The sequence below is a fragment of the Malus domestica genome, chromosome 12 (genome assembly GCF_042453785.1).
Source record: "Malus domestica chromosome 12, GDT2T_hap1".
In the NCBI taxonomy this organism is placed as follows: domain Eukaryota; kingdom Viridiplantae; phylum Streptophyta; class Magnoliopsida; order Rosales; family Rosaceae; genus Malus; species Malus domestica.
This window is the reverse complement of record NC_091672.1, coordinates 30,998,453-31,025,688: the sequence shown is the minus strand read 5'-3', so window position 1 is coordinate 31,025,688 and position 27,236 is coordinate 30,998,453. Positions and strand designations below refer to the sequence as shown.

The window sequence follows — 27,236 nt, the reverse complement described above, 5'->3', positions numbered from 1 at the left end:
TTATTGGCAGTAAGTGGGTATATAAGGTTAAGAAGAATCCTGATGGTAGTGTATCGAGGTATAAAGCCAGACTCGTGGCTCAAGGTTTTTCCCAAGAACCAGGCATTGATTACTCAGAAACTTTTAGTCCCGTAGTCCGACACACTACTGTAAGACTCATTTTGTCCTTAGCAGCTATCAATAAATGGGATTTGAGGCAATTAGATATCAAAAATGCATTTCTGCATGGTGACTTGCAAGAAGAGGTGTATATGAAACAGCCTCAAGGGTTTGTTGATCAAACTAAACCCCATTATGTCTGTAAGTTGATTAAATCGTTGTATGGGTTGAAGCAAGCCCCTCGGGCATGGAATTCAAAGTTCACAACCTATTTACCAGCTTTGGGATTTGTACCATCTTCATCGGATACAAGTTTATTTGTGAAGAATGATGACAAGGATGTGGTGATTCTTTTACTATATGTAGATGACATCATTTTGACAGGATCCAATCCTAGCAAAGTTCAGCAAGTTATTGATGATTTGACATGTGTTTTTTACTTAAAGGATATGGGCAGACTTACTTACTTCCTGGGTCTTCAGATTCACTACAAGGAGAATGGAGACATATTTGTCAATCAATCAAAGTATGTTAAAGATCTTATTCATAAAGCTGGAATGGAATCTTGTAAACCTGCCAATACACCATGAAAACCTCACAATCAAATGCTCTTGCATGAGGGAATACCATTGCAGGACTCTACATTGTACAGAAGTTTGGTTGGTTCCCTGCAATATCTCACATTTACACGTCCTGATATAGCGTATGCTGTGAATTCAGTGTGTCAATTTATGACTGCTCCGACAGATTTACATCTCATTTCTGTCAAACGAATTCTTAGATATCTTCAAGGCACTGCAGAGTGTGGCATTACATATGCAGCTGATACTGACATACATTTGACAGCATTCTCTGATGCTGATTGGGCTGCTGATTTGAACACAAGACGATCTGTGACTGGTTATGTGGTCTATCTTGGTGGAAATCCAATCTCGTGGCAGTCAAAGAAGCAATCATCCGTCTCTCGAAGTTCTACCGAGGCGGAGTACAAGGCACTTGCTCATACTGCAGCAGATGTGGCTTGGATTCGGCTCATTTTGAAAGATTTGGGCGTTGTATTACCTTTTCAACCAACTATATTCTGTGATAATAAATCTGCAATAGCACTCAGTGCTAATCCAGTGTATCATTCGAGAATCAAACACCTTGATACGGATTATCATTTTGTCCGTGAAAGGGTGCATCATGGTGATTTGTTGGTTGAATATCTTCCCACTGATGAACAGACTGCTGATATTCTTACTAAAGGATTACATAGTCCGCCGTTCACTCGTCATTGTTTCAATCTCAAACTTGGTTTCCCTAGTTGAGATTGAGGGGGGATGTTGACTGATATTGACTCAAGTGAATGCCATATAATCTGCCATGTCATCAATATTTCTGTTAAAAGTTAGTTAGGAGGGTTATGTGTAGCTTACACAGTAAGCAAGGTAGTTAGACTACTAGAGGGATATAAAAAGGCCATTTGCAGTCTAATGTTTGTAAGAAATAACCATTCTATCAATACAAAACTTTTCATATTCTCTCTAGTTTTATTTCCAGGTCTTCTTCTACATTCTCTATATTCCTTCTTTCTTCTTTCTTCTGTAATTCTGATCTTCTTTGTTAAGAATTTTAACATTTTCTTCCTGAAAAATCTAAAGAATAAGATCGACGTCATGTTACTATGAACACATGATAGATCTTTTCTTGGTTCAGAGATATTTGATTTTCAGAGAAAAATACAAGACTTACCTGTAACTTTGAAACGAGCATTTCCAAAAACAGCCTCCCAACCAGTTTCTGTACCATATTTTAAACTAGGTCCTCAAGCACAACTTCACCTATATTAACCATATGCTAGACTACTGCTTTCTATTATCTAGACAGGAGTCTATCAAAGCTAGAGGTTTTTCTTCACTATTCGACTCGGTAGATTCCAAGGAAATGGGCACAAGTATAACGGTAGATGGAAACTGGTTCTGAATTCTGATCATCCATACCAATGGTGCAAAATCTCGATATAGCATGGTTTGCATAAAGAAATCTTGTATCAAAATTATACTTCGATGGCTTCACATTTAAATTTTTCTTGAACTGGGGTGCAAGCAGCTCCAGTGTTGGTAACGGGCCTCCCCTTTTCCGTTAACTGCCGCTTGTGGGGGGACGTAAGCCATTTTAAAACCAGAACTTTGCTTAAAATTCGTAGCAAGGCAAAAAGAAACTACAAAAATTTCACTAACCATCTTGGTTGTAAGGAAGTACCTGAGCCGAAGCAGTTACTGGCAATGAAGTCATCGAAATGAAATTGCCAAAAGTGCATTAACCATCAACTATGCCAGATACAAATAGATAGCAGAATTGCAAGAAATCAATAAAACAGTTACTAATTATCCATCAAACGATGCTAAAAGTTGAACATAAAACTAAGGAAGGAAACAGATATATACAAGTCGAATAGACAGTGATCACTGATTTACAACAACAAGCAATTTCATGTTAAAAAACTTTCACAGCTCAAGAAGTTATCCCATATAAACTGCATATTTTCCTTAAGCATCTCATAAACCGAGCTGACTTCGACATTTTCTTCCTGAAAATGGAAAGAAAAGGAGATTTCAACGCAGGATAAACCTTCTCAAAAATATCTTTTATTTCAGCACATGAACTAAAAAAAAGGGTCCAAGAGAAAAGGCAGCGTTTACCCGTAACTTTGACATTACGTTTTCCAGCACCAGACTCGCCACCCAAGAAGCTTCCCCGGTTAGGGTTCTAAAATCAAATCGGTCATAGTGTTTTACTTTCAATCTCAGTGATGAATTTCTATACGTATTAGCTCTTACGTGCCAAACCCTAAGAACTTTGTATTTATCTCCAGAAGACTCCTTCCCCAGGGGCCATCTCAATCCACCCTTCACTTCTGGATCTAGAATCGCAGAATTAACGAGATCCGTAATGCTTTGCATCTCATCATCCTGAAATAGCACCAATTAATATGATCACGAAACTTCATTCCAAGAAGCATAATTTCAGCTAGGGGTCCAGTATAGTTCACCAACATGGTCCCGTTACATTTCTAGAAAAAGTTCTATTCTTTGTTTTGATTGTGGCTTGAAGATAGGTATAGGAATCTTTGCTGAAACAAGGAATAGAAATGTAAATTTCTAAAGGACGGAGTGAAGCAGCTTACAGTCAGATCAGTTACGAGTCTCTTAGTGCATAGCATTAGCCTCAGGTCCAGATTCTTAGTAGTGCATGAAATGTCCATTACCATTTTACGCACTGGTTTCAATTTGATCTGAAAGAAAGTTGACATTTCGATGTAAGTCTCAGGATATAAACCCTAAGCCAAGCAACAGGGCAAATTAAGAGAGGGAAGGGTCCTGAAAATATTAATGATCTGGAAAGGTTCCTCTCAAATTATTCAACAATTGGAGAGCTCAATCACATTCAGTGGTTGAACATTTAGTTTTGTTATACAACACTCATATTTGCAGCATAAATATTATATCTAAATTATCGAATCACTATTGTGGCAACTCAACCGTGAGATTGCCGCAGCATATATAGTTCCATCAAATTTAGTTGGCATGAATTAGAAAACTTGCCTCGTAGAGTTGTAGCGTTCCATGTTCCTTCATTACCCGACATTTGCAGGAGAGAGTTGGATCTGGACTCGTAGAATCAGACAACTACACAAGAAGAAAATAAATGAGCAATTCATAGCTACAGTCAGAATTGTGGAAAACATGAACTCAGAACTCAGTAAGTTGACATGTCTAACAGAAATACCTGTAATTCGTATATATCTTCCTCCTCTTCGAAATCAACTCCAATTTGTGGGACAACTTCGTTCACAATCCTTTCCTTATATGAAACAGGAACATTTGGGTAAAACGATCGCCCCCATCGTTTCAAGATTTCAGGACACAAATTTCTTCTGATGGATTCGATGCTAACTGAAGGGACCCTGATTCAAAGATTTGAATAAAGATCGTTATACATCTGTTCGTGTACAAAATTAATAAGAAATCTAGATGATTAACAATACTTAAGCATCGATACCAAAGATAATATTGTATCAAGTATCGAAAAACAAGGGCAGAGTTTTAGAATCCTGCTTCACTGTCCAACTTGGAATCCTACCATTTAAACTAAAATGCCAAATGTAACCTTTTATCATAGTATAGACCATTATATTGTTCTGCTTCAACAAGTATTCTGAGGCGGATGAAAGAACAACATAAAGGTAAAAAGGATAATCGCAAGAAACAATTAACTAAATGACTGGCACAATAGGCTCAATAGCTAACCAATGAATCGGTGAAGGAAGAAATCTGACCTACGAAAAAGTACTTTGCCCACTCTAGCAACCAAAGTAGGATTTACTTCTGTGAGCTTTGCACACTTCATTTCATTCCTCATGTGTTCGAAAGAAGAAACTAAGTCTTCCAGCACATTTTCTGCTATAGATGCCCCAAGGCTCCTTCGCGAATTCAATTTCACCTCACCGCCTTCTGTCACGTATCAACCATGAAAAACAAAACCAAACATATCCACAACCCAAGTAATAACATACAACATAAACGCACTAAAAGAAATGCTAGAGTACTAACCGTTATCTATACTAGTATTGATCAAAGCTAGAAATTTATTTCCAATTTTCGGCTCAGCAGACTCCAAGGTAACAGGTTCAAGATTAACAGAAGATGGAAACTGGTTCTCGTCATCCAAAGCTACGGCACACCATCTATGTGTAGGATGGTCTGCATAAACTATTCTTCCAGTCCCATCCACATTAGACATGTTACATGGATTGACATTTAAGTTTTTCTTCAATTGTGAAGCAAGCAGCTCTGATGTCAGCAATGTCCTCTCCGATTCCTTCAAGTGCCGCTTGTGTGTTGGAATGTAAGCCATTCTAGAACTAGCACTTGTGCCTATGAAAACAAAAATCAAAATGAGGCCAACCGAAAATAAAAAAGGAAAGAGGATTAAAAACAAAGTACTCATACCACCACGAATACGTCCATAGCCTTCGCCACAACCACGAAAGGTACCAGGACAACCGCCACAAGCAGCAGCGAGAGCAGTAGGTCCAGTATCATCAGAGAAGACTGTATCCATCTCTTGACTGCGCTCAGCGCTGAGCAGAAGGGCCTCCAAAGCACTGTAAGATATGGCTTCATCACGAGCCTGAGCAGAAGCCACGGTGCTTTCATATGCAGGACCAACATTGTTGAGAACAATGGCAACAATATCTGACTCAGAAACAGGAGCACCGGATAAGGAGAGAGTCTCAGCGAGGCAATTGACACGACCGAGAAACTCAGCAATGGAGGAGTCACCACGGTGGGTGTTCATCAGCTCACTGCGAAGTTGAAGAAGACGGCCAGTGGACTGCAAATCATAGCGTTCGCGCAGACAGATCCATGCAGAATGAGAACTGGTTTTCCCGATTAGGGCACCCAACACAGTGGGATGAACAGAGCTCTTGATCCAGGACATAACCATAGCATCTTGTTGAATCCATGCTTCAAACTCCGGATTCACAGTATCAGTAAAAATGCCCTCATCATCTTTGAGAAAGGCAGGAGGACATTTGCTAGTGCCATCAACATAGGAGACGAGATTCCTGCTACGAAGCAAGGTAAGCATCGGGACTTGCCAGAGAGGGTAATTGGTAGGGTCAAGTTTAATCTTAAGGAAGGTGGAAACATCAGGTAGGGTAGGGAGAGGAATGGAGGTGGAAGAGCTGGAAGAATTATACGCCATTTGAAAAAAAAAAAAAAAAGAAATGCAAATGATGTGGTAAGACTTTAGCTCGTGAATACCATAAAAGAACGCTCAGTAAAGTTCAGGATGAATGCTCAATGAATAATGAGCGAGGCTTCACGTTGATTATATAGGTTTACAAATTACAAGTGATGACGTTGTTACAAAATCGAGTTATCTCTAACTAAAAAATAATTCAGAATGTACACAAAAAAATAGATAAAATAACTTGCGAGAGGGGTTTTTCTTTACTTTTTAGAGACAACTTGCTGGAGGGGTTTTTTTTCTTTTTCTTTTCCGTATAGAGACAACTTGATGGAGGGTTATATCTTTTTTTTTTTTTTTTGTGACAAATCTTGCCGGAGGGCGTTTTGTTTACTTTTTAGAGACAACTTGATGGAGGGTTGTATTTATTTATTTATTTTTTTTTTGTGACAAACCTTGCCGGAGGGCGTTTTCTTTATCTTTTTGCTAATTAACCTCGCTGGAGGATTTTAATAAAGAATAAAATTACACACGGGAGGAGAGTTTGGTTAAACCTAATGGGCAACTTAATTTGGTTTCGAATTTGACATCTACGAGATTTGAACCTAAAACATCTTACTTACAAGTAAAGAATAAAATTACATTTTTCAATTTCATACAATGGCTCATGATTTCATAATTATACATATGTATCAATTTCTGTTATTTTCTCTGTTATCTACCCATGTGGATGTCGCAGGCCACACAAAATCAGTGCCACATGAATAAAAAACAATTTATAAAAGAGTAATGTTATACTTACCACTTATTTGTACCATCTCTCTAATGCATGGGGTCTCATCTCTGTTAGAGGTGATATAAATATATGATAAAAGTAGCATTTTTGTTTAGAAAATGGATATTCATTATTAAAGAAAATCAATTTGAAGGAAACGCTTATTCTCCGACAACAAATCAATATGAAGAAGAAAACACTTTATCTTCGCCATTAAAAAGTTAAAAAACCAAAGGACAGATTAATGTATAAACATTTGGATCTTTAATGTGTGATATTGAATATTGTCCATCATTAGAAAGTTAAAAGACTTTGCATTAGCTTAGTAGAAGTTAGAGTAGAACCTCAAGAGTGCGTGTGTACACACACACACACTCCAACTATTATCAATTAAGGACTTTAGGGTAGAACCTAAATGATACATACTCAAGCAAAAGTTAACATCCTAATTAAGCAAAGCAAATCACTCCCAATAAGCACTTAAATACGACTACATAGTTTTACAATGAAGCAACAAACGGTTGTTTTTTTTTAAAGGTAAGAACCTGCAAGACAAGCTGCAAAACAAAAAAGGAAATCCAAAAAGATTAGGTAAAAAAGGAAATCACACATCAAGAAGGGGAGACAAATCTGTAGGCTGGCATGCCCAAGAAATCTGAGTGCAGAAGAGGAAGAATCTCTATAGGAGGAGCGGAATGCCAAACAAGTGAAGATGAGAGAAGCCCTAAATTGGCTAATTTTTCAGCAACATCATTCCCTTATCGAAATGTATAAGAGCAACGAAAAACCATGTTTTGCAATCATAGAATACAATTGTTCCAACGTGTCTGAAGCGACCAAGGAGGAGAGAAATGCCTAGAAGCAAAACAGGATATCGCGCTAGAAGAGTTACTTTCAAGCCATATATTTTGCCAACCCCGCACGTGAGCCAATTCCACATCAAGGATGACAACATGGAGCTCCGCATAGAAAGAAGTACGATGCCTCAAGCTTAGGGAGAAACCACAAAGAAAATAGCCCGTAGAATCTCGGAAAACCCCGCCACAAGCCGCATGACTCGGGTTACCTTTAGCAGGCCATCAATATTCACTTTGACTCAACAAAAAGAAGGGGGATGCCAAAGAACAGGGATTATTGAAAGAGTTTTACAAGACTTAGCCGAGATTCCAAGAGAGACTAAAAGTTGCCTATCCAAAATGCCTCGTACATGACCAGGGGTAAGAACTCCAACCTGCCTAATCCAAGCTGAGGTGGAACGGCAAATGCATGAGAAGGAAGGGGGTTTACATTCAAACTTCACTTTGTTACGTATCTTCCAAATAGCCATTAGCAAGAAAAACCCTGAAGCTAGCCAAACATTGTTAAATTGTGAAGAAAACCTCTTTGACACAAAAGCAAGCCATAAATCAGAAAAAGAGCTCGTAGGTGGAAAAGTAGTGCCAAATTGGGTAGCTAGCCAACACCAAGCATGTTGTGCAAATTCACAACTAAAAAATAAGTGGTCAACAGATTCAGAATTCTTGTAACATAGTTGGCATATTGGAACCAGCAGAATGCCCTGTTGCTGAAGTTGATCCTCCATTGGGAGCTTTTTGAAAAGAATTTTCTAAACTAAAATAGAGTAGCGAGGTGGAATGAAATGATGCCAAATAATAGAAGCCCAATTCTTAACAGGAAATCGATGACGAACAATTTCATAGCCATAAAAAAACGAAAAGACTCAAGATGTAGAAGCTTCCCAAATTAACACGTCCTTGTCCTTATCAATTGGAAAAGGCATTTCTAAAATCTCTTTAGCTAGGTCTGGAAAAGTAAAAGAAAAAAATAGAAGGAATAACCTATTTTCCCATACGAATAATTTTTGAGACCCTAGTACAAGATAGAGAATGAGCAATCTCAGTTGCACCAACGACGTTCACAATAGGCGTATCCAACCATTTATCAACCCAAAGAGAAGTACTAAAACCATTTCCATTCACCCAACGACAATTCTGAAACATGATACGAAGAATGGATTTAATACCAGGCCATATAGAAGATCGCTTGTAACTACAAGAATATAAATGACCATGTAGCTGGAATCATTCTCGAAAATATACACTCCAAAGAATCAGAAGTAATAATAACTCATCCAAGCTTTAAGAGAGTTGTAGTATTAAGAGAGCAAAGATCACACAATCCAAACCACCCTCATTATTCGGAGCATATATTTGATGCCAAGAAACGGTAACAATCTTCTTGGAGGTCACATCACCAAACCATATAAAGTTGCGAGCACATCGCGAAAAAGACCTCAACAAGGAAGAAGGCCACTGATAAACAGAAAAACTATGCAGAAGCATACTCTAAAAATTTGATTGAATGAGTTGAATTCTTCCTGCCATAGATAAAAGTTTCCCCTTCTAACCTGTTAACTAGCTTTAGCTTTATTTGCCAAGGCTTGAAGATGACACTTCTTAGGCTTGCCACAAAAGATTGGAACTCCTAAATAGACAAATGGTACTTTGCCTTCTTTGAATCCCAAGTAACTCTAAACCACAACTTTTCGGTGCCTTGAAGTGGAGCCCAAGTAGAAGTACTTTTTGCCTTATTGATAAATTGACCAGAGGCCCTACTATATCTATCGAAAAAACCTCGCAAATTAAGCAATGTGATACCATTACTTCTACAAAAAATGAATAAGTCATCTGCATAGAGAACATGAGAAGGAGAGATACAACCTCTTGGGGTAAAAATTGGCTTAGTAAGCCCATCAAGTTGGAGACGACTCAGACCCATTGATAGAGCCTCCTTAGCTAGACAGAAAAGTAACGGAGAGAAAGGATCCCCTTGGTGCACTCCTCACGAACAAGAGAAAAAACCATGCCGGGAACCATTGATTAAGATGGACAATTTTGGCAGATCTTAAGATAGTAGAAACCCAGTCCATAAAACAAGTGGAAAACCGAAAGTTAGTAAGCACCCGCAATAGAAAGGACCAATCTAAAGTATCAAAAGCCTTAGCTATATCAACTTTAACTCCCATATTACCACCATGAGATTTTTTGTCAAGCACATTGAAACATTTTGAAACAAGAAAAATACAATCTGTGATACGTCGCCTAGGTATAAAAGCAGCTTATTGAGGAGAAATAATGTGTTGAACAACATGAGAAAGACAAACTGCCAAAATTTTGGGAATAATCTTGAAAAGAAAATTTTCCAAAGCAATAGGTCTAAATTAGGTAATGGAAATAGCGTCTTCCACCTTTGGTATCAGAACCAAGAAATTACTGTTGGCATTAGGGTATAACCAATTCAATTGAAAGAATTGCTTCACAAATTGAATAACATCAAAGCCAACAATATCCCAACAATGGTGATAGAAAAAACCTGGAAAACCATCTGGCCCGAGCACACTATAAGCACTTAAAGAGAAAATTGCCTCCTTAATTTCCTTATCCGTAGGTAATGCAGATAAAAGATCATTTTCAAAATCAGTGACCATTGGCTGAATGACCTCACAAACCTCATCAATACATGAAAGAAGAACCAAACAAAGTCTAATAGAAATTAACAATATGGTTCTCAATTGCCTGTAGATTAGTAAGAAGGTTATCTCTATCAAGAATACAACTAATACAAGAGCTGGATGATTTAATACAAGCATAGGCATGAAAGAAAGAAGAATTTCTATCCCCTTCAGTCAACCACTTAACACGAGCTCTATCTTTCCAAAAGGCCTCCTGCATTTTAAGAGACTCCATTACTGTAGTCTTGGTAACAATCTCCTCTTTGAAAAGATCATTATTGATACCCTCAGTTGAAATTCTCTGTTGAATCATAGAGAGTTCATGCCGAGCATCAGCCACTTTATTATAGACATCACCAAAAATTGAAAAGTTCCATTGGCGCAAACAGATTTTTAGAGCTTTTAATTTTTGCAGAATGACAAACATAGAACAACCATATGCAACTGTATTCCTCCAACATTGAGTTACAGTTTCTCAAAAAGATGAATGTTGAACCCACATTGATTGAAAACGGAAAGGACGATGACCACTACTTAAAACTCTTGAACCAGAAAAGATAAGAGGGTTATGATCTGAGACTATCTTTGGCAACGCTATGCATTTAGAGTGAGGCTAAGAATCAAACCAACTTATATCACACAAAGAATGATCAAACCTTATTTCAGTGCGACCACAAAACCTCCAACCATTAGACCATGTAAAAGCTACCCCAGAAGTGTTCAAGTGCGTAAAGTTACAAGAGTTAGACATGTTACTAAACTCAGCGCAAGAAGTTTAAGATGGTCTGCCTCATCCTATCTGCTCGTGAGAACCCAGGATAGCATTGAAATCGCCAATAGCCATCCATGGAACTTGTGTTTGTGAGCACAGAGTAATAAAGTCAACCCATAGGTCTCTTCTTTTGATAGATGAAGGGCTTGCATAAACAAAGGTGAACTGACTTAGGATATGATCAAAAGTACATCGAACAGTAACATATTGATCAGATATAGAAATAACTAAAGGGTCTGCACAAGTCGAAAATGTTAGTAACCAAAGATTGGGAGTAAAAGTTCCTCTAGAATTAAAAGTAAGATCAAATAAATTTAAAGAATCTCAATAAGCAGCTGAAATAGAATTAAAAGTCACCATGGGCTCCACAATGGGTGATGCAACCGACAGAGTTCCGCCTGAGAGTCATCATTACCAATGCCACGGATATTCCAGAAAAGAATCTTCATTTATAACAAGATGGTATTCCACGGACCCTACTCGGATAGGGTTTATCAGAGGGCTGGTTAAGCTTAGCAACCTGCTTTTGTTTTTTGTTTTTTTTTACTGTTAGATAACACAAGAGTAAAACCATCCTTATCACAACCATCTATGTGATTAACAATATCGATGACATCCTTAGATAATGTCGCAACATGTTCAAACCTAGGAGGAATGCTAGAGTCGTCATGAAGATCCTTCGGGCCAAAATTATTTGGGACATCAGTGTTGCCCAAATGCTGACCATAAGAATGACTATTATGAGAAAGTGATACATCTGATGACAACGATCTGGTCGTAGAGTTGCTAATATGAGATGTCCTAAGGGATTGGATACCATGTTCTTCATTTTCAGAATTAACCATAGCTTGGGCAATGGTCCCTAAGGCCTCATCGACCACCTGTGCAAGAACTTGGTTTATGAGAGTATGGGCATTATTAGGAGTTAGTATGACATTATTATCATTATCAGAGACAATTGGCGTTGTACCCACATAAAACATTAACTGGTATTGCCGTATCCTTTTTGGGATGATATTCCATGTGCAGTTGACTCCGAGAGTGGTCTCCGGTTTTGTTGTCCCTCATGTTACTATCCTTCCGCGTCCGGCTACGAGAACAACCTCTCATCATTTGTTTAAGTTGTTTGCAACTATTAACCAAATGCCCTATCAAACCATAGTGACTACATTTACGCGGTAAATTTTCATAAACCACCTCAACTGGGAAGCCATGACTTTCTCTTTCAACCATAAGGGATGTAGGTAAATCATCTACAAGATTGACATCAACTAATAAACGTGCATAATAACCATATTACCTTTCCCTTGTAGCTATATCTAGTTGCAAGGGAATGCCAACCCCTCTCGCAATTTCCATCAAGTGTCTAGGATGCTAATATTCCTGACTCAAACCAAAAAAATTAATCCATACCTGAGCATAAGTTTGAGAGAGAATGTCATTTGGTTGAAAATTTGGCACCCATTTCGATAACTTGAATAAACCAATAGCGAGAGTACACGTACCGCCACCCCATGCCCATCGCATATCATCTTCCTTATTGAAATGGATATCAAAATAGCCTTTACCTATAGGAACAAGGTTTCATGATGCAGTAGGGTGCCATGCATCTTCTAAACAAGATTTTATAGCACCGGTTTTTATTGTCGTAGAACCGTTTTTGAGGAGCAAACGTCCAAGGAGATTATTTTGAAACAACTTCAACTGTTCTTGGTATAGATCCTCGCTAATTTTGACATATGTTTTGTCGCCACGCACAACTGGAGTCGGAAGTTGGAAGCCCCATGGACAAACACTATTTGTGCCCATGATAATTCAGTTTTGAATTGTCAACACCATAAAGCAAATTGATGCCTTTTGATATCAAGCAACAGTTTTGTGGTGAACGCAGAAAATCCTTGGGCACCCAGAAAATACAGAATTTCAGATTCTCTGGGGCAATTCGTCGAACAGGTACAAGGCACAACAACCAAGCAAGCGAACTGTAATACCTGAGAATAGCTCGGGGCGCCGGGATCGAAAAGCAGGTGAACTAGTGCGGCAAAGCACTAGCTGATGCCGCCGGTTTGGATCAGATCAGCTGAAGGGTGCATTTCTCAGAGAAACTCAGCCTTCATGTATCTGATACGCTGTGTCGTCCACACCTAAACCCTATCTAGAGATTTGCCCTAGAGAAAAATTGTGTTGTCTTTAGCAATTTCCCATTATTTAACCATCAACAATGTCAGATACAAACAGAAATGCTAGAAATATTAAATCAGTTACTAATTATTCATCAAACGATGCCGAAAGTTGAACTTAAAATTCATAATGTAGACAGATAAATACACGTCGCATAGACAGTGATCACTGATCAACATGCAATTTCATGTTAGAAAAGGTTCACAGCTCAAGAAGTTTTCCCATATCAACTGCATATCTTCCTTGAGTATCTCAGAAATTGTGCTGGCTTCCACATTCTCTTCCTGAAAATTGAAAGAAAAGGAGATTTCAGCACATGATAAACCTTCTCAAACAAATCTTTTATTTCAGCCCATGAACTAAAAGAAATTGTCCCAGAGAAAAGGCAGCGTTTACCTGTAACTTTGACACGACGTTTTCCAGCACCAGACTTGTCCACCAAGAAGTTTCTCCAGTTAAGGTTCTAAAATCAAATCGATCAGTGTGTTTCACTTTCAGAGTCAGTGATGAATTTCTATACGTATTAGCTATTACGTGCCAAACCCTAACAACTCTGTATCTATCTCCAGAAGACTCCTTCCCCAGGGGCCATCTCAATCCACCCTTCACATTTGGATCTAGAATTGCAGAATTAATCAGATCCGTAATGCTTTGCATCTCATCATCCTGAAATAGCAACAGTTAATATGATCACGAACCTTCATTCCAAGAAGCATAAGTTCAGCCAGGGATCCAGTATGGTTAACCCACATGATCGTCCCGTTATATATCTACAAAAGCTTCTATTCTTTGTTTTGATTGTGGCTTGAGGATAAATATAGGTCATATTTAATATCTTTGCTGAAACAAGGAATAGAAATGTAAATTTCTAAAGGACTGGGTGAAGCAGCTTACAGTCAGATCAGTTACGAGTTTCTTCGTGCATAGCATTAACCTCAGGTCCAGATTCTTAGTAGTGCATGAAATGTCCATTACCATGTTACGCACTGGATTGAATTTGATCTGAAAGAAAGTTGACATTTCGATGTAAGTCTCAGCCGATGCTCAGGATACAAACCTTACGCCAAACAACAGGGAAAATTAAGAAAGTTGCCATTTCGATGGAAGTCTCAGGATATTAATGATCTGGAAAGGCTCCTCGTAAATTATTCCAAAAATTGGAGAGCTTAATCACATTCAGCGGTTGAACATTTAGTTTTCTTATACAACACTCATATTTTCCAGCATAATATGTTACATCTCAATTATCTAATCGATATCGTGGCAACTCAATCGTGATATTGATGCAACATATATGGTTTCATCAAATTTAGTTAGAATGAATTGGAAAACTTGCCGTGCAGGGTTGTAGCTTTCCATGTTCTTCCATTACCCGACATTTGCAGGAGAAAGGTAAATCTGGCTTCGTAGAATCAGACAACTATACAAGAAGAAAATAAATGAGCAATTCAATAGCTACAGTCAGAATTGTGGAAAACATGAACTCAGAACTCAGTAAGTTGACGTGTCTAACAGAAATACCTGTACTTCGTATATATCTTCTTCATCTTTGAAATCAACTCCAATTTTTGGGACAACTTCGTTGACAATCCTTTCCTTATATGAAACAGGAGTGTTTGTGTAAAATGATCGCCGCCATTGTTTCAAGATTTCAGTGCACAATTCTTTTCTGATGGATGCCCCGTTAACTGAAGGGCTCCTGATTCAAAGAATTCAACAAAAATTGTTATACATCTATTCGTGTACAAATTATATGAAATATGAGATGATTGACGGTAATTAAGCATCCATACCAAAATAATATTGCATCCTACCTTCTAAGCTAAAATGCCAAATGTAAACTTTTATCATAGTATACATTATTATTTTGTTCTACTTCAACCAGTATTCTGAGGCGGATAAAAGAAAAACATAAAGGTAAAAAGGATAATCGCATGAAACAATCAACTAAATGAATGGCCCAACAGCCATGTATCTTTCTCCTCTTTGAAATCAACTCCAACTTTTGGGACTACTCCCTTTACAATCTTTTCCTTATATGAAACAGGGATGTTTGTGTAAAATGATTTCCTCCATTGTTTCAAGGTTTCAGTAGACAAATTTTTTTCTGATATATTCCATGTTAACTGAAGGGCTCCTGTTACGAAGATTTCAACAAAAAGTGTCTTTCATCTGCTCATGTACAACAAAGGAGTAGTGCAACATTCTTTTCCGTTGTTACAAAACTTATGCGAAATATGGGATGATTGACAGTGATTAAGCATCAATACCGAAATATAACTGTATCAAGTATCGAAAAACAAGGGCAGAAATTTATAATCCTACTTCACCGTCCAACTTGGCACCGTATCTTCTTAAGCTAAAATGCCAAAATATGACCTTTTATCATAGTATAGACTATAGACTATTCCTTTCTTCTACTTTAACCAGTATTCTGAGGCAGCTAAAAGAACAAATTGATAAATATTAGCATGACACAATCAAATTAATGAATGGCACAAAAGGCTCGAAAGCTAACCAATGGATTAGGTAAGGAGGAAATCTAACCTGTGAAAGAGTACTTTCCCCACTTTGGCAACCAAAGTTGGATATTCTTCTTTGGACTTCGCAGACTTCATTTCATTCCTCATGTCTTTAAATGCCGAAAGTAAGTCTTCGAGCACGTTTTCTGTTATAGATTCCCAAGGGCTCCTTGGCAAGTTCCATTTCACCTCACTGCCTTCTGTCAAGTATCAGCCAAACAAATCCATAACCCAAGTAAAAACTTATAAGATAAACGCACTAAAAGTAATATTGAAGTTCTAACCATTATTTAGACTAGTATTGATCAGAGCTACACGATTTTTTCCAATTGTCTGCTCAGCAGACTCCAAGGCAACGGGCTCAAGATTAACAAAAGATGGAAACTGGTTCTCGTCATCCAAAGGGATGGCGCACCATCTATGAGTAGAATTGTCTGCATAAACTACTTTTCCACTCCAACCCACATTAGACTTATTATATTGCTTGTCATTTGAGTTTTTCTTGAATTGAGGAGCAAGCAGCTCTGGAGTTGGCAACGGCCTCTCCGATTCCTTCGAGTGCCGCCTGTGTGGTGGAACGTAAGCCATTGTAGAACTAGCACTTATGCCTATAAACACAAAGGATCAAAGTGAGGGCAGCCGAAAATAAAAAGAAAAAGAGGATTTAAAACAGACGACTCATGTTTATTGAAGAAAGTCCAGCCTGTTGAAGTGTTAATTCTTATTGGTTTGTTTGGTTTCTGAGGAAAATGAAGAAAGTTGAAATCTTTCGTTTGAATTTGGAACAAGAGAAATGCTAAGGAGACTCTCTCCAAGTGCTGACTCTCCATAGACACTCTGCCATCTCAGTTTATAGTTAATACTCGTGCCAAAAATATGAAGTGGCAGACAGTCCACGGAGAGTACCACTTTTAAGAGTCTATTTAGCATTTCTCTCGGAACAATTACAAAAAGGGTTCGCCTAGTAAAGTGAGAATCTGATTATGGTAGGGTTCTTCAACTGGGTAATTATTTTGATCACTTTCGTGTAGCAAAATACATAGCTTCGAATTGATATGAACACAGAACAGTGCAGATAAAACATTCAAAGTTACTATATAAAGAAGATCAAATAATTAATGGGGAGGATTTTATAAGTAGAGAGAGAGAGAGAGAGAGAGAGAGAGAGAGAGAGAGAGAGAGAGAGAGAAGCTTACCCAGAAAGGCAGATAGAAACTTGAAAGCTTGAGAGACCAAAAAATGATTAAGATAACAAATTGGAGTAGCATTACTCTCTGCATTGCCTTGTGAGGTTTTGTAGACATGGAATTCGAAAGTTTGGACCTTTTCTTCTATAACTTTTTGTGACAAAAGTATAACTTGCTGATGGGGTTTCTTTTTTACTTTTACTAGCGATAACTTCGTAGGGATAATGTTATCCACATTTTATTTTTACCTCACACACTTGTAAATTTCAATTCTTTAATTTTTTTTTTCTTTCAATTTATTCAGTTTAACAATTAAAAATTAAAAAGAAAGTGAAAATTAAAGTAGGCCATTGAAGAAAAAGAAGTTTTTTGATGGTAAATAGCACCACACTTTTTATAAAGTAAAAAAAGTGAAAAAGAAGCTTTATGATAGTAAAATTGTTTGTTTCCCATTACTTTATTGTTTAACTTCCACTGACGTTTGTAGGTCCATATGGTCCTCAAGTCACGTTTTCATATATTAAAATTTGGAAAATAAACATCTTTAATCATTTGAATTGGAAATTTTTGGCAATTGAGTTACCATCCTAATTTTAAAATGCAGAAAAAAGAATGTTATAATTTTTTAATACAAGAGATACTATTAGAGAGAATAATTCAACTCAAGGTAATCTCTCTGTGATTCAGTTTTTAGATTGTTGCTTTGTTACAGTGTTTTTAAGTTTCGTTTCAGAGAGGTTTTGGTCCTTTATAAATTATAACCCATCTTTTTTTGTATTCATTTTCTTCAAGATTCATGGAGAGGTCAAGTTTTTGTTCTCTCCTTGTTTCTTGCAAGGAGAGGCAAGGTTTTTGTCCCTGATCAAGTATAACTTTTATTTTTTATATCAATAAAATTTTCTCGTACCATCAAGGTTAAAAAAAAAGCAACTTAAGACCTAAAATATAAGGGATAATGATTTAATTAATTGTTTAAATTAAACATTTGGATTATTATTCAGTTCACATGTGAGTAGAAATCTGAGTATCCAGTAGTTACATCTTTTCTTATTCAAAGACAATACACTGTAATGCAAGTTGTTGTCTTCCATCAAAAGGTTAAGCAACCTTGCATAAGCTTATAAGGAATTGTGTTTTCCCACATGCTGTCAATTAACTTTAGGATAAAATCTCAACTTTCTTTGTAATACATAAATAAAATTTAGCATTCTGATATCATAAATTCATAACCATCATCCCACAGTGTCAAAATCCTAATTGAGCAAAGCAAATCATTCCCACAAGCACTTAAGAATCGCTCCAACAAAAAAAAAAGTTAACTGAACACAAATTATGTAGTGAGTCATTGTTCCAATAGAGAAGTCTACGACATGTTGGGAAACCCCGTCCCAAATTATGTGTAATTTCATATTAACGGAATTAGAAAATTACCATTATGCCCCTTATCCTTTTACCTTATCCGGATCCCCCATCCCTTTTTTTATTTTTTTGTTATTATTTTATAACTCTCCCACTCTCTATGTTTGCCACGTGGCACCACCCAGCACCACCCCCACCTCCTATCTCCTTCTCTCTTCCCTCCCCCGAGCTCTCTCTCAGCTCACTCACTCACTTTCACACAGACACTCTCCTTCTCCCTGATGTAACACACACCCAAATCGAGGAAAGCAATGACGACGACGACACTTCCACACCTCCCTGTGTTGAGTCTCTCTCTCCCTCTGCCTCTGTGAAGCCCAGGAAACCCAACAAACTTCCCCGGCGAGCCCAGTGGCCTTTGAGCCAAACTCTAGCCACCACACGACTCGTTTAAGGTACAAAACTCTTCCTCTCCTCTTAAGCTTCAATTTGATAGCTAGATCACACCCTAGGGTTGAGAATCGGCATTGAACGGAGCTCGGGAAGCTCCGGCCTTCCCTTCCGTCGAAACCAGGTCGAAATGACCCAAACCCGGTAACCCTTGAGCCCAAACCAAACTCAACCCAAAACCCAAATGAAACAAGGCCTTTGGGACGTGATGACTCGGGCATTTGGGACATGATGAAACAAGGCCTTTGGGACGTGATGACTCGGCCTAAACCCTCTTAACCTAATCCCAAGAACTAACCCAAAACCAATTGCGCCCGGCCCAAGCCCAGAAGCCTAAACCCTGAGCCCAGCCAGCGTGTGGGCCGCGCGTGAGACTGCCTGTGGGCGCGTGTGAAGGGCTGTTAGTGTTGGCGCGTGGAGCATACGAGCCACTGTCCACAGCGCCAACGACTTTTCCAGCGACCCATAGCGGCACGTGGCCGTCTGAGCCGCCACCTTACAGCGGTGTGTGGGGGTAATCGAGGTCCCCCCTTATGTTTTTCGACGTCCTGAATCCGTTTATGATGTCCGTTTTCTAAAATTCAATCGTTATGGTAGAGTTTTATAAATTGGAACATTTATGTGCTTAGGTGCGATTATTAGAGGCGATTCCATTCTTCCTATTTAGCACGGCTCTTCGACGACGGAGTATCTGTGAGTGGACCCCTTCTAAAATGCATATTTTACTATTAGAAATGCATACATGAAAAACATGATTTAATGAAACGTTTATGAGTATATTAGATTTGCACTATATGAAATATCATGCTTTACTAAGAATATTTTAGAATACCATACTTTATCGATTTTCATGTGCTTTGTAGTATATATGATGGATGACTATATACTATGAAGATTTTTTGAGATATGATGTTTGAGCTACTGAGCTTCGTTGAGATATATGTACTTATGTTAGAAAGATTATACTCAACGATTTTTGTGCTTATTTAGTGGTCACTATACATATGCCTTTGGGTGGGTGCAATAGGAGCCTACGGGCAATTGATACTTATATGCTTTCGGGTGGGTGTTGTAGGAGCCTACGGGCGAATGAAGGCTTTCGGGCGAATGAAGTGCTATATATGCCTTCGGGCGAATGAAATGTTCTATATGCCTTCAGGCGAATGAAGAGTTCTCTATGCCTTCGGCGACACTGATACCACTATTTAGCACGCTATATATAACATATGTTTTACAAAGGTTTTATGGCATGCTAGGGTTTTCGGGAAAACCTATTACATATTATACTATTGAGTTTTCATAAAACTTTGGGGTTAGTATGTTGATGAATAATTGTTTCAGTATTATATATATCAACTTGGTCCACTCATGTTTGTTTTGTGCCCCCTCAGGACATAGGAACAAGGCATACGATCCGAACTACGAGGCATTGCCTTACCAGTGATACCACATCATATTCTCTGTTTTGACTTCACTTGTAATAGCACCTTCCACTTGTATTCTGAATTAGATGTATTCTCTGAACATGTCATGCATTATCACTATCATTTTATAGACGAATGAATATTATTTTGGTAAGATTGTATTCAAATATTTCTTTGCATAGTTACGCGCGAAATGTATATGCATGATTCACATATTCTCAGCGTATGCATTCATTAAATGACTTGCGTCACCCTTAGGTGTCGGCCAACACGTGGTCATCCTGTTGTCCCCCGGACATCAAGGTCAGGGTGTGTCAGAAATCAAGCCGACTTCAACATTCTCTTCCTGAAAATTTGAAAGAATAAGATCGACGTTATGTTACCATTAACACATAATAGATCTTTCTTGGTACATTACATAAAGATGTTTGATTGGGAGCGAAAACTACCAGACTTACCTGTAACTTTGAAATGAGCATTTTCAGAAACAGCCTGACCTCCCAACCAGTCTCACCAGCTGAGGTGGTAAAATCGAAACTATTCGCATGCCTTAACTTCAGTTTTAGAGATGGATTTTCATTAGTGGTAATTGTATGCCAAATTACAACTACATTATACCGGCCTCCAGAAAACGCCTTCCCTAGGGGCCATATCAACCCTCCCTTCACATTTGAATCCAGAATCGCTAAACTAATTACATCCCTAATGCTTTGAATCTCATCATCCTGGACACACCAAAAATTTTAATCAACGGAGAATAAAATAAAAATTCTCAATAGCTTTCCAGGTGTAGTAACTTATAGCGAAAGCTGTTACGATCTTGTTCGTGCATAGCATGAGTCTGAGGTCCAAATTCTTATTAAGTCATCATATGTTCGTGACCATGTTACGCAGTTGATCCAGCTCCATCTAAAAGAAAATGTCCATTTGATGTAAGTCTCACTAAACAAAAAAAAAAAAAAAAGAACACACACAACAGTGCGTGATTTTGCAATAAATAAACTACATATTCACATGGTATGAACTTAAAAACTTGCCTTGTAGATTTGTAGCTTTCCATGTTCTTTTGCTACACTGCATTTGCAAGTGATGATTGATTTTGGTCGTCTAGAGTCAGACAACTATACAAGGACAAGGAACAAAGGAGAGAGATTTAATATATTCAAGAGAGTAAATTGCCGATTTTCCTCCTGAACTTTTACTAAACTTTTGATTTCCCCCTAAACTTTTCAATTGGAAAATTAAGCCTCACAATTAATGAGCTTGCTATAATAATATGGTTCAAACAATATTATCTACACTTAAGGGTGACGGAGTAGGCTAATTCGCCTTTGGTATAATAATGTGATTCAAATTCGCCTTTTGTATGAATCGAGCCTAATACCTTTCACTTACACTTACTAGTGAAGAGAAATATCATCAAACTGTAGTACTAAATGACCCTTACTGGAGGGCTTTAATAAAGACTAAAATTAGCTTTGTGCAATTGAGATTCTATTTCTATTTAATCTTAAAGCATCTCCAATGAGAGTTGAAAATTATCTTGAAATGCTCACTTTACAACTCAAAAGCCATTTTTGGAGTTCATTGGGCCAGAAATTTGGGATGCAAATGATCTCACTCATTTATTATCTAACTCATTTTATATGTTGTCTCCTTCGTCCAATTTCAAATTCGTACATTTTTCAATTTTTTCAATTTTATAAGGCGACTCATGATTTCGTACAAATGTCATATATATATATATATATATATATATATATATGTATCAATTTATATTAGTTTCCCCATTATCTGCCTGTGTGAACGTGGCAGCCCCACAAAATTTGTGCCACGTGAATGAAAAGCCAATTAAAAAATGGGTATTCATTATTAAAGAAAACCCTTCTTCTCTGACAACAAATCAATACGAAGAAAAAATCCTTCATCTTCTCCATCAAAATGTCAAAAACCCAAAGGACAATTAATGTATAGACATTTGGATATTTAACATGTGATGTTCAGAAAGTTAAAAGACCTTGCATTAGATTAGTAGAAGTTACTACAGAACCTCGAGAGTATATATACTCCACCTATTACCAATGTGTTTGCATAATCATGTATCAAAATTCCTTTTCCTTTAACTGCCTCTTGTGGTGTGGGACGGAAGGCAAAAAGAAACTTAAAAATTTTCATTAACCATCTTGGTTGTAAGAAAGCACGTGAGCCGAAGCATTTACTGGCAATGAAGTCATCGAAATGTAAAATCTTAAAAATTTAATTAACCATCAACGATGCCAGATACAAACAAAATTGCAAGAAATGCTAAAACAGTTACTAATTATTAATCACACGACGCCGAGAGTAGAATATAAAACTAAGGATGTAGACAGATATACACACGTCGCACAGACAGTGATCACTGATTTACAACATGCAATTTCTTGATAGAAAAGGTTCACAGCTCAAGAAGTTTTCCCATATCAACTGCATATCTTCCTTGAGTATCTCAGAAATTGTGCTGGCCTTGACATTCTCTTCCTGTCAATTGAAACATCACGAGATTTCAGCGCACGACAAAGTTTCTCAAACAAATTTTTATTTCAGCACATGAACTAAAAAATTGTCCGAGAGAAAAGGCAGCCTTTACCTGTAACTTTGACACGACGTTTTCCAGCACCAGACTTGTCCCCCAAGAAGCTTCCCCAGTTAAGGTTCTCAAATCAAATCGATCATAGTGTTTTACTTTCAGTCTCAGTGATGAATTTCTATACGTATTAACTATTACGTGCGTAAACCTAACAACTGTGTATTTTTCTCCTGAAGACTCCTTCCCCGGGGGCCACCTCAATCCACCCTTCACATCTGGATCTAGAATCGCAGAATTAATCAGATCCGTGATGCTTTGCATCTCATCATTCTGAAATAGCAACAATTAATATGATCACGAAACTTCATTCAAAGAAGCATAAGTTCAGCCAGGGATCCAGTATGGTTAACCCACATCATCCCGTTACATTTCTAGAAACGTTATATTATTTGTTTTGATTGTGGCTTGAAGATATATAAAGGTCAAAATTAATATATTTGCTGAAACAAGGAATAGAAATGTAAATTTTAAAGGACTGGGTGAAGCAGCTTACAGTCAGATCAGTTACGAGTTTCTTTGTGCACAGCATTAGTCTCAGGTCCAGATTCTTAGTAGTGCATGAAATGTCCTTTACCATGTTACGCACTGGTTTCAATTTGATCTGAAAGAAAGTTGACATTTCGATGTAAATCTCAGGATACAAACCCTAAGCCAATCAACAGGAAAAATTAAGAGAGGGAAGAGTCCGGAAAATATTAAAGATCTGGAAAGGCTCCTCACAAATTATTCCAAAAATTGGAGAACTTAATCACATTCAGTGCTTGAACATTGAGTTTTATTATACAATACCCATATTTTTGCTGCATAATATTATATCTAAGTTATCTAATCAATAATGTGGCAACTCAATTGTGATATTGATGCAACATATATGGTTTCATCAAATTTAGTTGGCATGAATTGGAAAACTTGCCTCACAGAGTTGTAGCCTTCCATGTTCTTTCATTACCCGACATCTGCAGAAGAGAGTGGACTCTGGACTCGTAGAATCAGACAACTATACAAGAAGAAAATAAATGAGCAATTCAATAGCTACAGTCAGAATTCTGGAAAACATGAACTCAGAACTCAGTAAGTTGACGTGTCTAAAAGAAATACCTGTACATCGTATATATCTTCCTCCTCTTCGAAAACAACTCCAATTTTCGGGACAACTTTGTTCACAATCTTTTCCTTATACGAAACAGGAGTGTTCGTGTAAAATAATTGCCTCCGTCGTTTCGGGATTTCAGTGAACAAATTTTTTCTAATGGATTCCAAGTTAACTGAAGGGTTCCTGATTCAAAGATTTCAACAAAAATTGGTATACATCCGTTCGTGTACAAATTATATGAAATATGATTATCAAGTATCGAAAAACAAGGGCAGAGTTTTAGAGTCCTTCACTGTTCAACTTGGCATCCTACCTTCTAAACTAAAATGCCAAATTAACCTTTTACCATAGTATTATACTATTATTTTGTTCTACTTCAACCAGTATTATGAGGCGGATAAAAGAACAATATAAAGGTAAAAAGGATAATCGCATGAAACGATCAACTAAAAGAACAATAGGCTCAATAGCTTTACTTGGTATATATCTTTCTCCTCTTCGAAATTAACTACAACTTTTGAGACAACTTGCTTTAAAATCTTTTCCTTATATGAAACAAGGATGTTTGTGTAAAACGATTTCCTCCATTGTTTCAAGGTTTCATTAAACAGATTTTTTTCTGATAGATTCCATGTTAACTGATACAAAGATTTCAACAAAGGATTGTCTTTCATCTGCTCATGTACAAGTACAACTAAGAAGAAGGACAAGATTCTTTTCCGTTGTTACAAAACTAATGTGAAATTGAGATGATTGACAGTGATTAAGCATCAATACCGAAATATCTGTATCAAGTATCGAAAAACAAGGCAGAATTTTATAATCCTACTTCACCACCAAACTTGGCACAGTATCTTCCAAGCTAAAATGCCAAAATATGACCTTCTATCATAGTATAACTATTTTTTGTTCTACTTTAACCAGTATCCTGAGGCAACTAAAAGAACAAATTAATGAATAATCGCATGACATAATCAAGTTAATGAATGGCACAAAAGGCTCGAAAGCTAACCAATGAATTAGATGAGGAGGAAATCTAACCTGCGAAAGAGTACTTTCCCCACTCTGGCAATCAAAGTTGGATATGCTTCTTTTGGCTTTGCAGACTTCATTTCATTCCTCGCGTGTTTAAATGCCGAAAGTAAGTCTTCCAGCACATTTTCTGTTATAGATTCCCAAGGGCTCCTTGGCAAGTTCCATTTCACCTCACTGCCTTCTATCAAGTATCAGCCAAACAAATCCATAACCCAAGTAACAACTTACAAGATACATGCACAAAAAGAATTATTAAAGATCTAACCATTATCTAGACTAGTATTGATCAAAGCTAGATGATTTTCTCCAAAATTCAGCTCAACAGACTCCAAGGTAACGGGCTCAAGATTAACAGAAGATGGGAACTGGTTCTCGTCATCCAAAGGGATGGCGCACCATCCATGTGTAGAATGGTCTGCATAAACTATATTTTCATCCACTTTATTAAATGGCTTGACTTTTAAGTTTTTCTTGAATTGAGGAGCAAGCAGCTCTGGAGTGACCAATGGCCTCTCCAGTTCCTTCGAGTGCCGCCTGTGTGGTGGAACGTAAGCCATTGTAGAACTAGCACTTATGCCTATAAAACCAAAGGATCAAAGTGAGGGCAACCGAAAATAAAAAAGAAAAGAGGATTTAAAACAGAGTACTCTTGTTTATGCAAGAACAAGTGTTCTTTCTCATGTTTATTGAAGAAAGTCCAGCCTGTTGATGTGTTAATTCTTATTGGTTTGTTTGGTTGCTGGGGAAAATGATGAAAGTTGAAACCTTTCATTCGAATGCGGAACAAGAGAAATGATAAGGACTCTCCCAAAGTGCTGTCTCTCCAAGGACTCTCTACCATAGTTGCCAAAAACATGAAGCGGTAGAGAGTTCATGGAGAGTCCCACTTTCGAGAGTCTCCTTCGCATTTCTCTCTGAACAAGTACAAAAATTACAAAAAGGGTTCGCCTAGTAAAGTAAAAATCTGATTATGGTAGGGTTCTTCAAGTGGGTAATTTTCTTGATCACTTTCTTGGAGCAAAATACATAGCTTTGAATTGATATGAACACAGAAGCAAAATACATAGCTTTGGATTGATATGAACACGGAACAGAGCAGATAAAACAATCAATGTTATTATATAAAGAAGATCAAATAATTAATGGGGAGGATTTTATAAGTAGAGAGAAAGAGAAGCTTATCTAGAAATCACTACCCAGAGAGGCAGATAGAAACTTGAAAACTTGAGAGACTAAAAAATGATCAAGATAACAAATTGGAGCTGCTGTACTCTGTGCATTGCCTTTTGAGGTTTTATAGACATGGAATTCCAAAGTTTGCACCTTTTATTCTTCTTCAACTTTTTGTGACTAAAGTATAACTTGCTGATGGGGTTTTCTTTTTAACTTTTACTGGCGATAATTGTTGGAATTAGTGCACTATCCTAAATGTTAAGATTCTAGACATTCCCAAGAACAATTATTCATGCACTACTCTAAATGTTAAGACTCTAAACATTCCCAAGAACAATTATTCTAGAGTCATTGTTCCTAGCCTATATCTGTTAAGTTATCTAGGAAGAACTCTCTAGTTTGAACTCTCTAGTACTTTGTATTCACTATATATATAGCCTTTGGCATATCATTTTGTATTAAGAGAGTTACAATAAGAAGTAATACAAGAGCTCTGCTGTAGCAACTCAGATTTCTCATAAACTTGTTTAGTATTTCCATCCATCTACACTTCCTGCAATAATTTGGTGGGGGTTCTACATATTGTTCTATGACAAACCTTGCTAGAGGTATAATGTTACCCATACATTTATTTTTGCCTCTCACACAATCGTTGTTAATTTCAATCCTTTAATTTTTTTTTTAATTCATTCAATCTGATGATCGAAAATTGAGAAAAATGTAAGAAATAAAAAGAAGTATGTAAATAGCAATATTCCTTTATAAAGTAAAAAAGAAGCTATTTGATAGTGATATTGTTTGTTTCCCATTACTTTATTGTTTAAGTTCCACTGACGTTTGTACGTTCATGTGGACCCCAATTCACATTTTCATAATATTAAAATTTGGAAAGTAAACATCTTTAATCATTTGAATCGAAAATTCTTGACAACTGAGTTACGATCCTAATTTTATAATACATAAAAAATAATGTTAGAATCTCTCTCTCTGAAAGAGCTCCAAACCCTAGCGTCCATGGCGCCGCTAGCCCTTGCTTCGGCTTGGGCTAGTGGCACCCTCTCCTCTCCTCCTCCTAGCCTCCTCCCCACTCTTCTTTTCCAACTCTTAACCACGATTTAGATCTTGGAGTTTTGGGCTCTTCTTTTACACAAGACCAAACCCTCCAATCCCACTGCCGAACCGGCTTGCCAGAAAATTTGGGCGAAGTGTGGAACGATTCTCTTTGGAACAAGGGTGTTTTACACACCCCATTTGCCCTCCCCCTCCTCCTGTTACGTTTTGTGACCT

General features: G+C 37.5%; 3 protein-coding genes across 11 annotated transcripts; all 3 read right to left on the bottom strand.

The window, feature by feature from the left end:
* Positions 1–2,381: 2,381 nt before the first annotated feature.
* LOC103414010 (uncharacterized) lies at positions 2,382–6,039 on the bottom strand. 7 transcript variants are annotated; one of them, XM_008352429.4, is made up of 8 exons: positions 5,094–6,039; positions 4,695–5,018; positions 4,421–4,595; positions 3,871–4,048; positions 3,687–3,770; positions 3,269–3,376; positions 2,784–3,053; positions 2,382–2,671 (listed from the first exon to the last, which is right to left on the bottom strand). In XM_008352429.4, the coding sequence occupies exons 1-8, from the start codon at positions 5,851–5,853 to the stop codon at positions 2,573–2,575; spliced, it is 1,998 nt and encodes a 665-aa protein (XP_008350651.2). In that variant the 5' UTR covers positions 5,854–6,039; the 3' UTR covers positions 2,382–2,572. The 7 variants fall into 7 exon arrangements, with proteins under 7 accessions (XP_008350651.2, XP_070665388.1, XP_070665390.1 ...); XM_070809287.1 differs by having other exon boundaries at positions 4,421–4,592; positions 5,094–6,028; XM_070809289.1 differs by having other exon boundaries at positions 5,106–6,028.
* Positions 6,040–13,137: 7,098 nt separating this feature from the next.
* LOC103451105 (uncharacterized) lies at positions 13,138–16,921 on the bottom strand. The gene is made up of 8 exons (XM_008390538.3): positions 16,796–16,921; positions 15,884–16,207; positions 15,625–15,799; positions 14,599–14,776; positions 14,414–14,497; positions 13,972–14,079; positions 13,474–13,743; positions 13,138–13,361 (listed from the first exon to the last, which is right to left on the bottom strand). The coding sequence occupies exons 2-8, from the start codon at positions 16,185–16,187 to the stop codon at positions 13,263–13,265; spliced, it is 1,218 nt and encodes a 405-aa protein (XP_008388760.2). The 5' UTR covers positions 16,188–16,207; positions 16,796–16,921; the 3' UTR covers positions 13,138–13,262.
* Positions 16,922–22,258: 5,337 nt separating this feature from the next.
* Positions 22,259–26,039, bottom strand: LOC103451104 (uncharacterized). 3 transcript variants are annotated; one of them, XM_070809284.1, is made up of 8 exons: positions 25,973–26,039; positions 25,042–25,353; positions 24,783–24,957; positions 23,747–23,924; positions 23,562–23,645; positions 23,142–23,249; positions 22,649–22,918; positions 22,259–22,539 (listed from the first exon to the last, which is right to left on the bottom strand). In XM_070809284.1, the coding sequence occupies exons 2-8, from the start codon at positions 25,331–25,333 to the stop codon at positions 22,426–22,428; spliced, it is 1,221 nt and encodes a 406-aa protein (XP_070665385.1). In that variant the 5' UTR covers positions 25,334–25,353; positions 25,973–26,039; the 3' UTR covers positions 22,259–22,425. The 3 variants fall into 3 exon arrangements, with proteins under 3 accessions (XP_070665385.1, XP_070665386.1, XP_070665387.1); XM_070809285.1 differs by having other exon boundaries at positions 24,783–24,954; XM_070809286.1 differs by lacking the exon at positions 25,973–26,039 and having other exon boundaries at positions 24,783–24,950; positions 25,042–25,374.
* Between the last annotated feature and the right edge of the window lie 1,197 nt (positions 26,040–27,236).

What these genes read in the sequence shown, in the direction of transcription:
- LOC103414010 (XM_008352429.4), bottom strand. Translation starts at nt 5,853, where the DNA reads ATGGCGTATAATTCTTCCAGCTCTTCCACCTCCATTCCTCTCCCTACC. An exon ending in CAATACTAGTATAGATAACG is followed by an intron (nt 4,596 to 4,694) that starts GTTAGTACTCTA and finishes GATACGTGACAG; the next exon opens with AAGGCGGTGAGGTGAAATTG. An exon ending in GGCAAAGTACTTTTTCGTAG is followed by an intron (nt 4,049 to 4,420) that starts GTCAGATTTCTT and finishes TCTTTGAATCAG; the next exon opens with GGTCCCTTCAGTTAGCATCG.
- LOC103451104 (XM_070809284.1), bottom strand. Translation starts at nt 25,333, where the DNA reads ATGGCTTACGTTCCACCACACAGGCGGCACTCGAAGGAACTGGAGAGG. An exon ending in CAATACTAGTCTAGATAATG is followed by an intron (nt 24,958 to 25,041) that starts GTTAGATCTTTA and finishes GATACTTGATAG; the next exon opens with AAGGCAGTGAGGTGAAATGG. An exon ending in GAAGGCTACAACTCTGTGAG is followed by an intron (nt 23,250 to 23,561) that starts GCAAGTTTTCCA and finishes ACTTTCTTTCAG; the next exon opens with ATCAAATTGAAACCAGTGCG.
- LOC103451105 (XM_008390538.3), bottom strand. Translation starts at nt 16,187, where the DNA reads ATGGCTTACGTTCCACCACACAGGCGGCACTCGAAGGAATCGGAGAGG. An exon ending in CAATACTAGTCTAAATAATG is followed by an intron (nt 15,800 to 15,883) that starts GTTAGAACTTCA and finishes GATACTTGACAG; the next exon opens with AAGGCAGTGAGGTGAAATGG. An exon ending in AAGATATATACGAAGTACAG is followed by an intron (nt 14,498 to 14,598) that starts GTATTTCTGTTA and finishes CTTCTTGTATAG; the next exon opens with TTGTCTGATTCTACGAAGCC.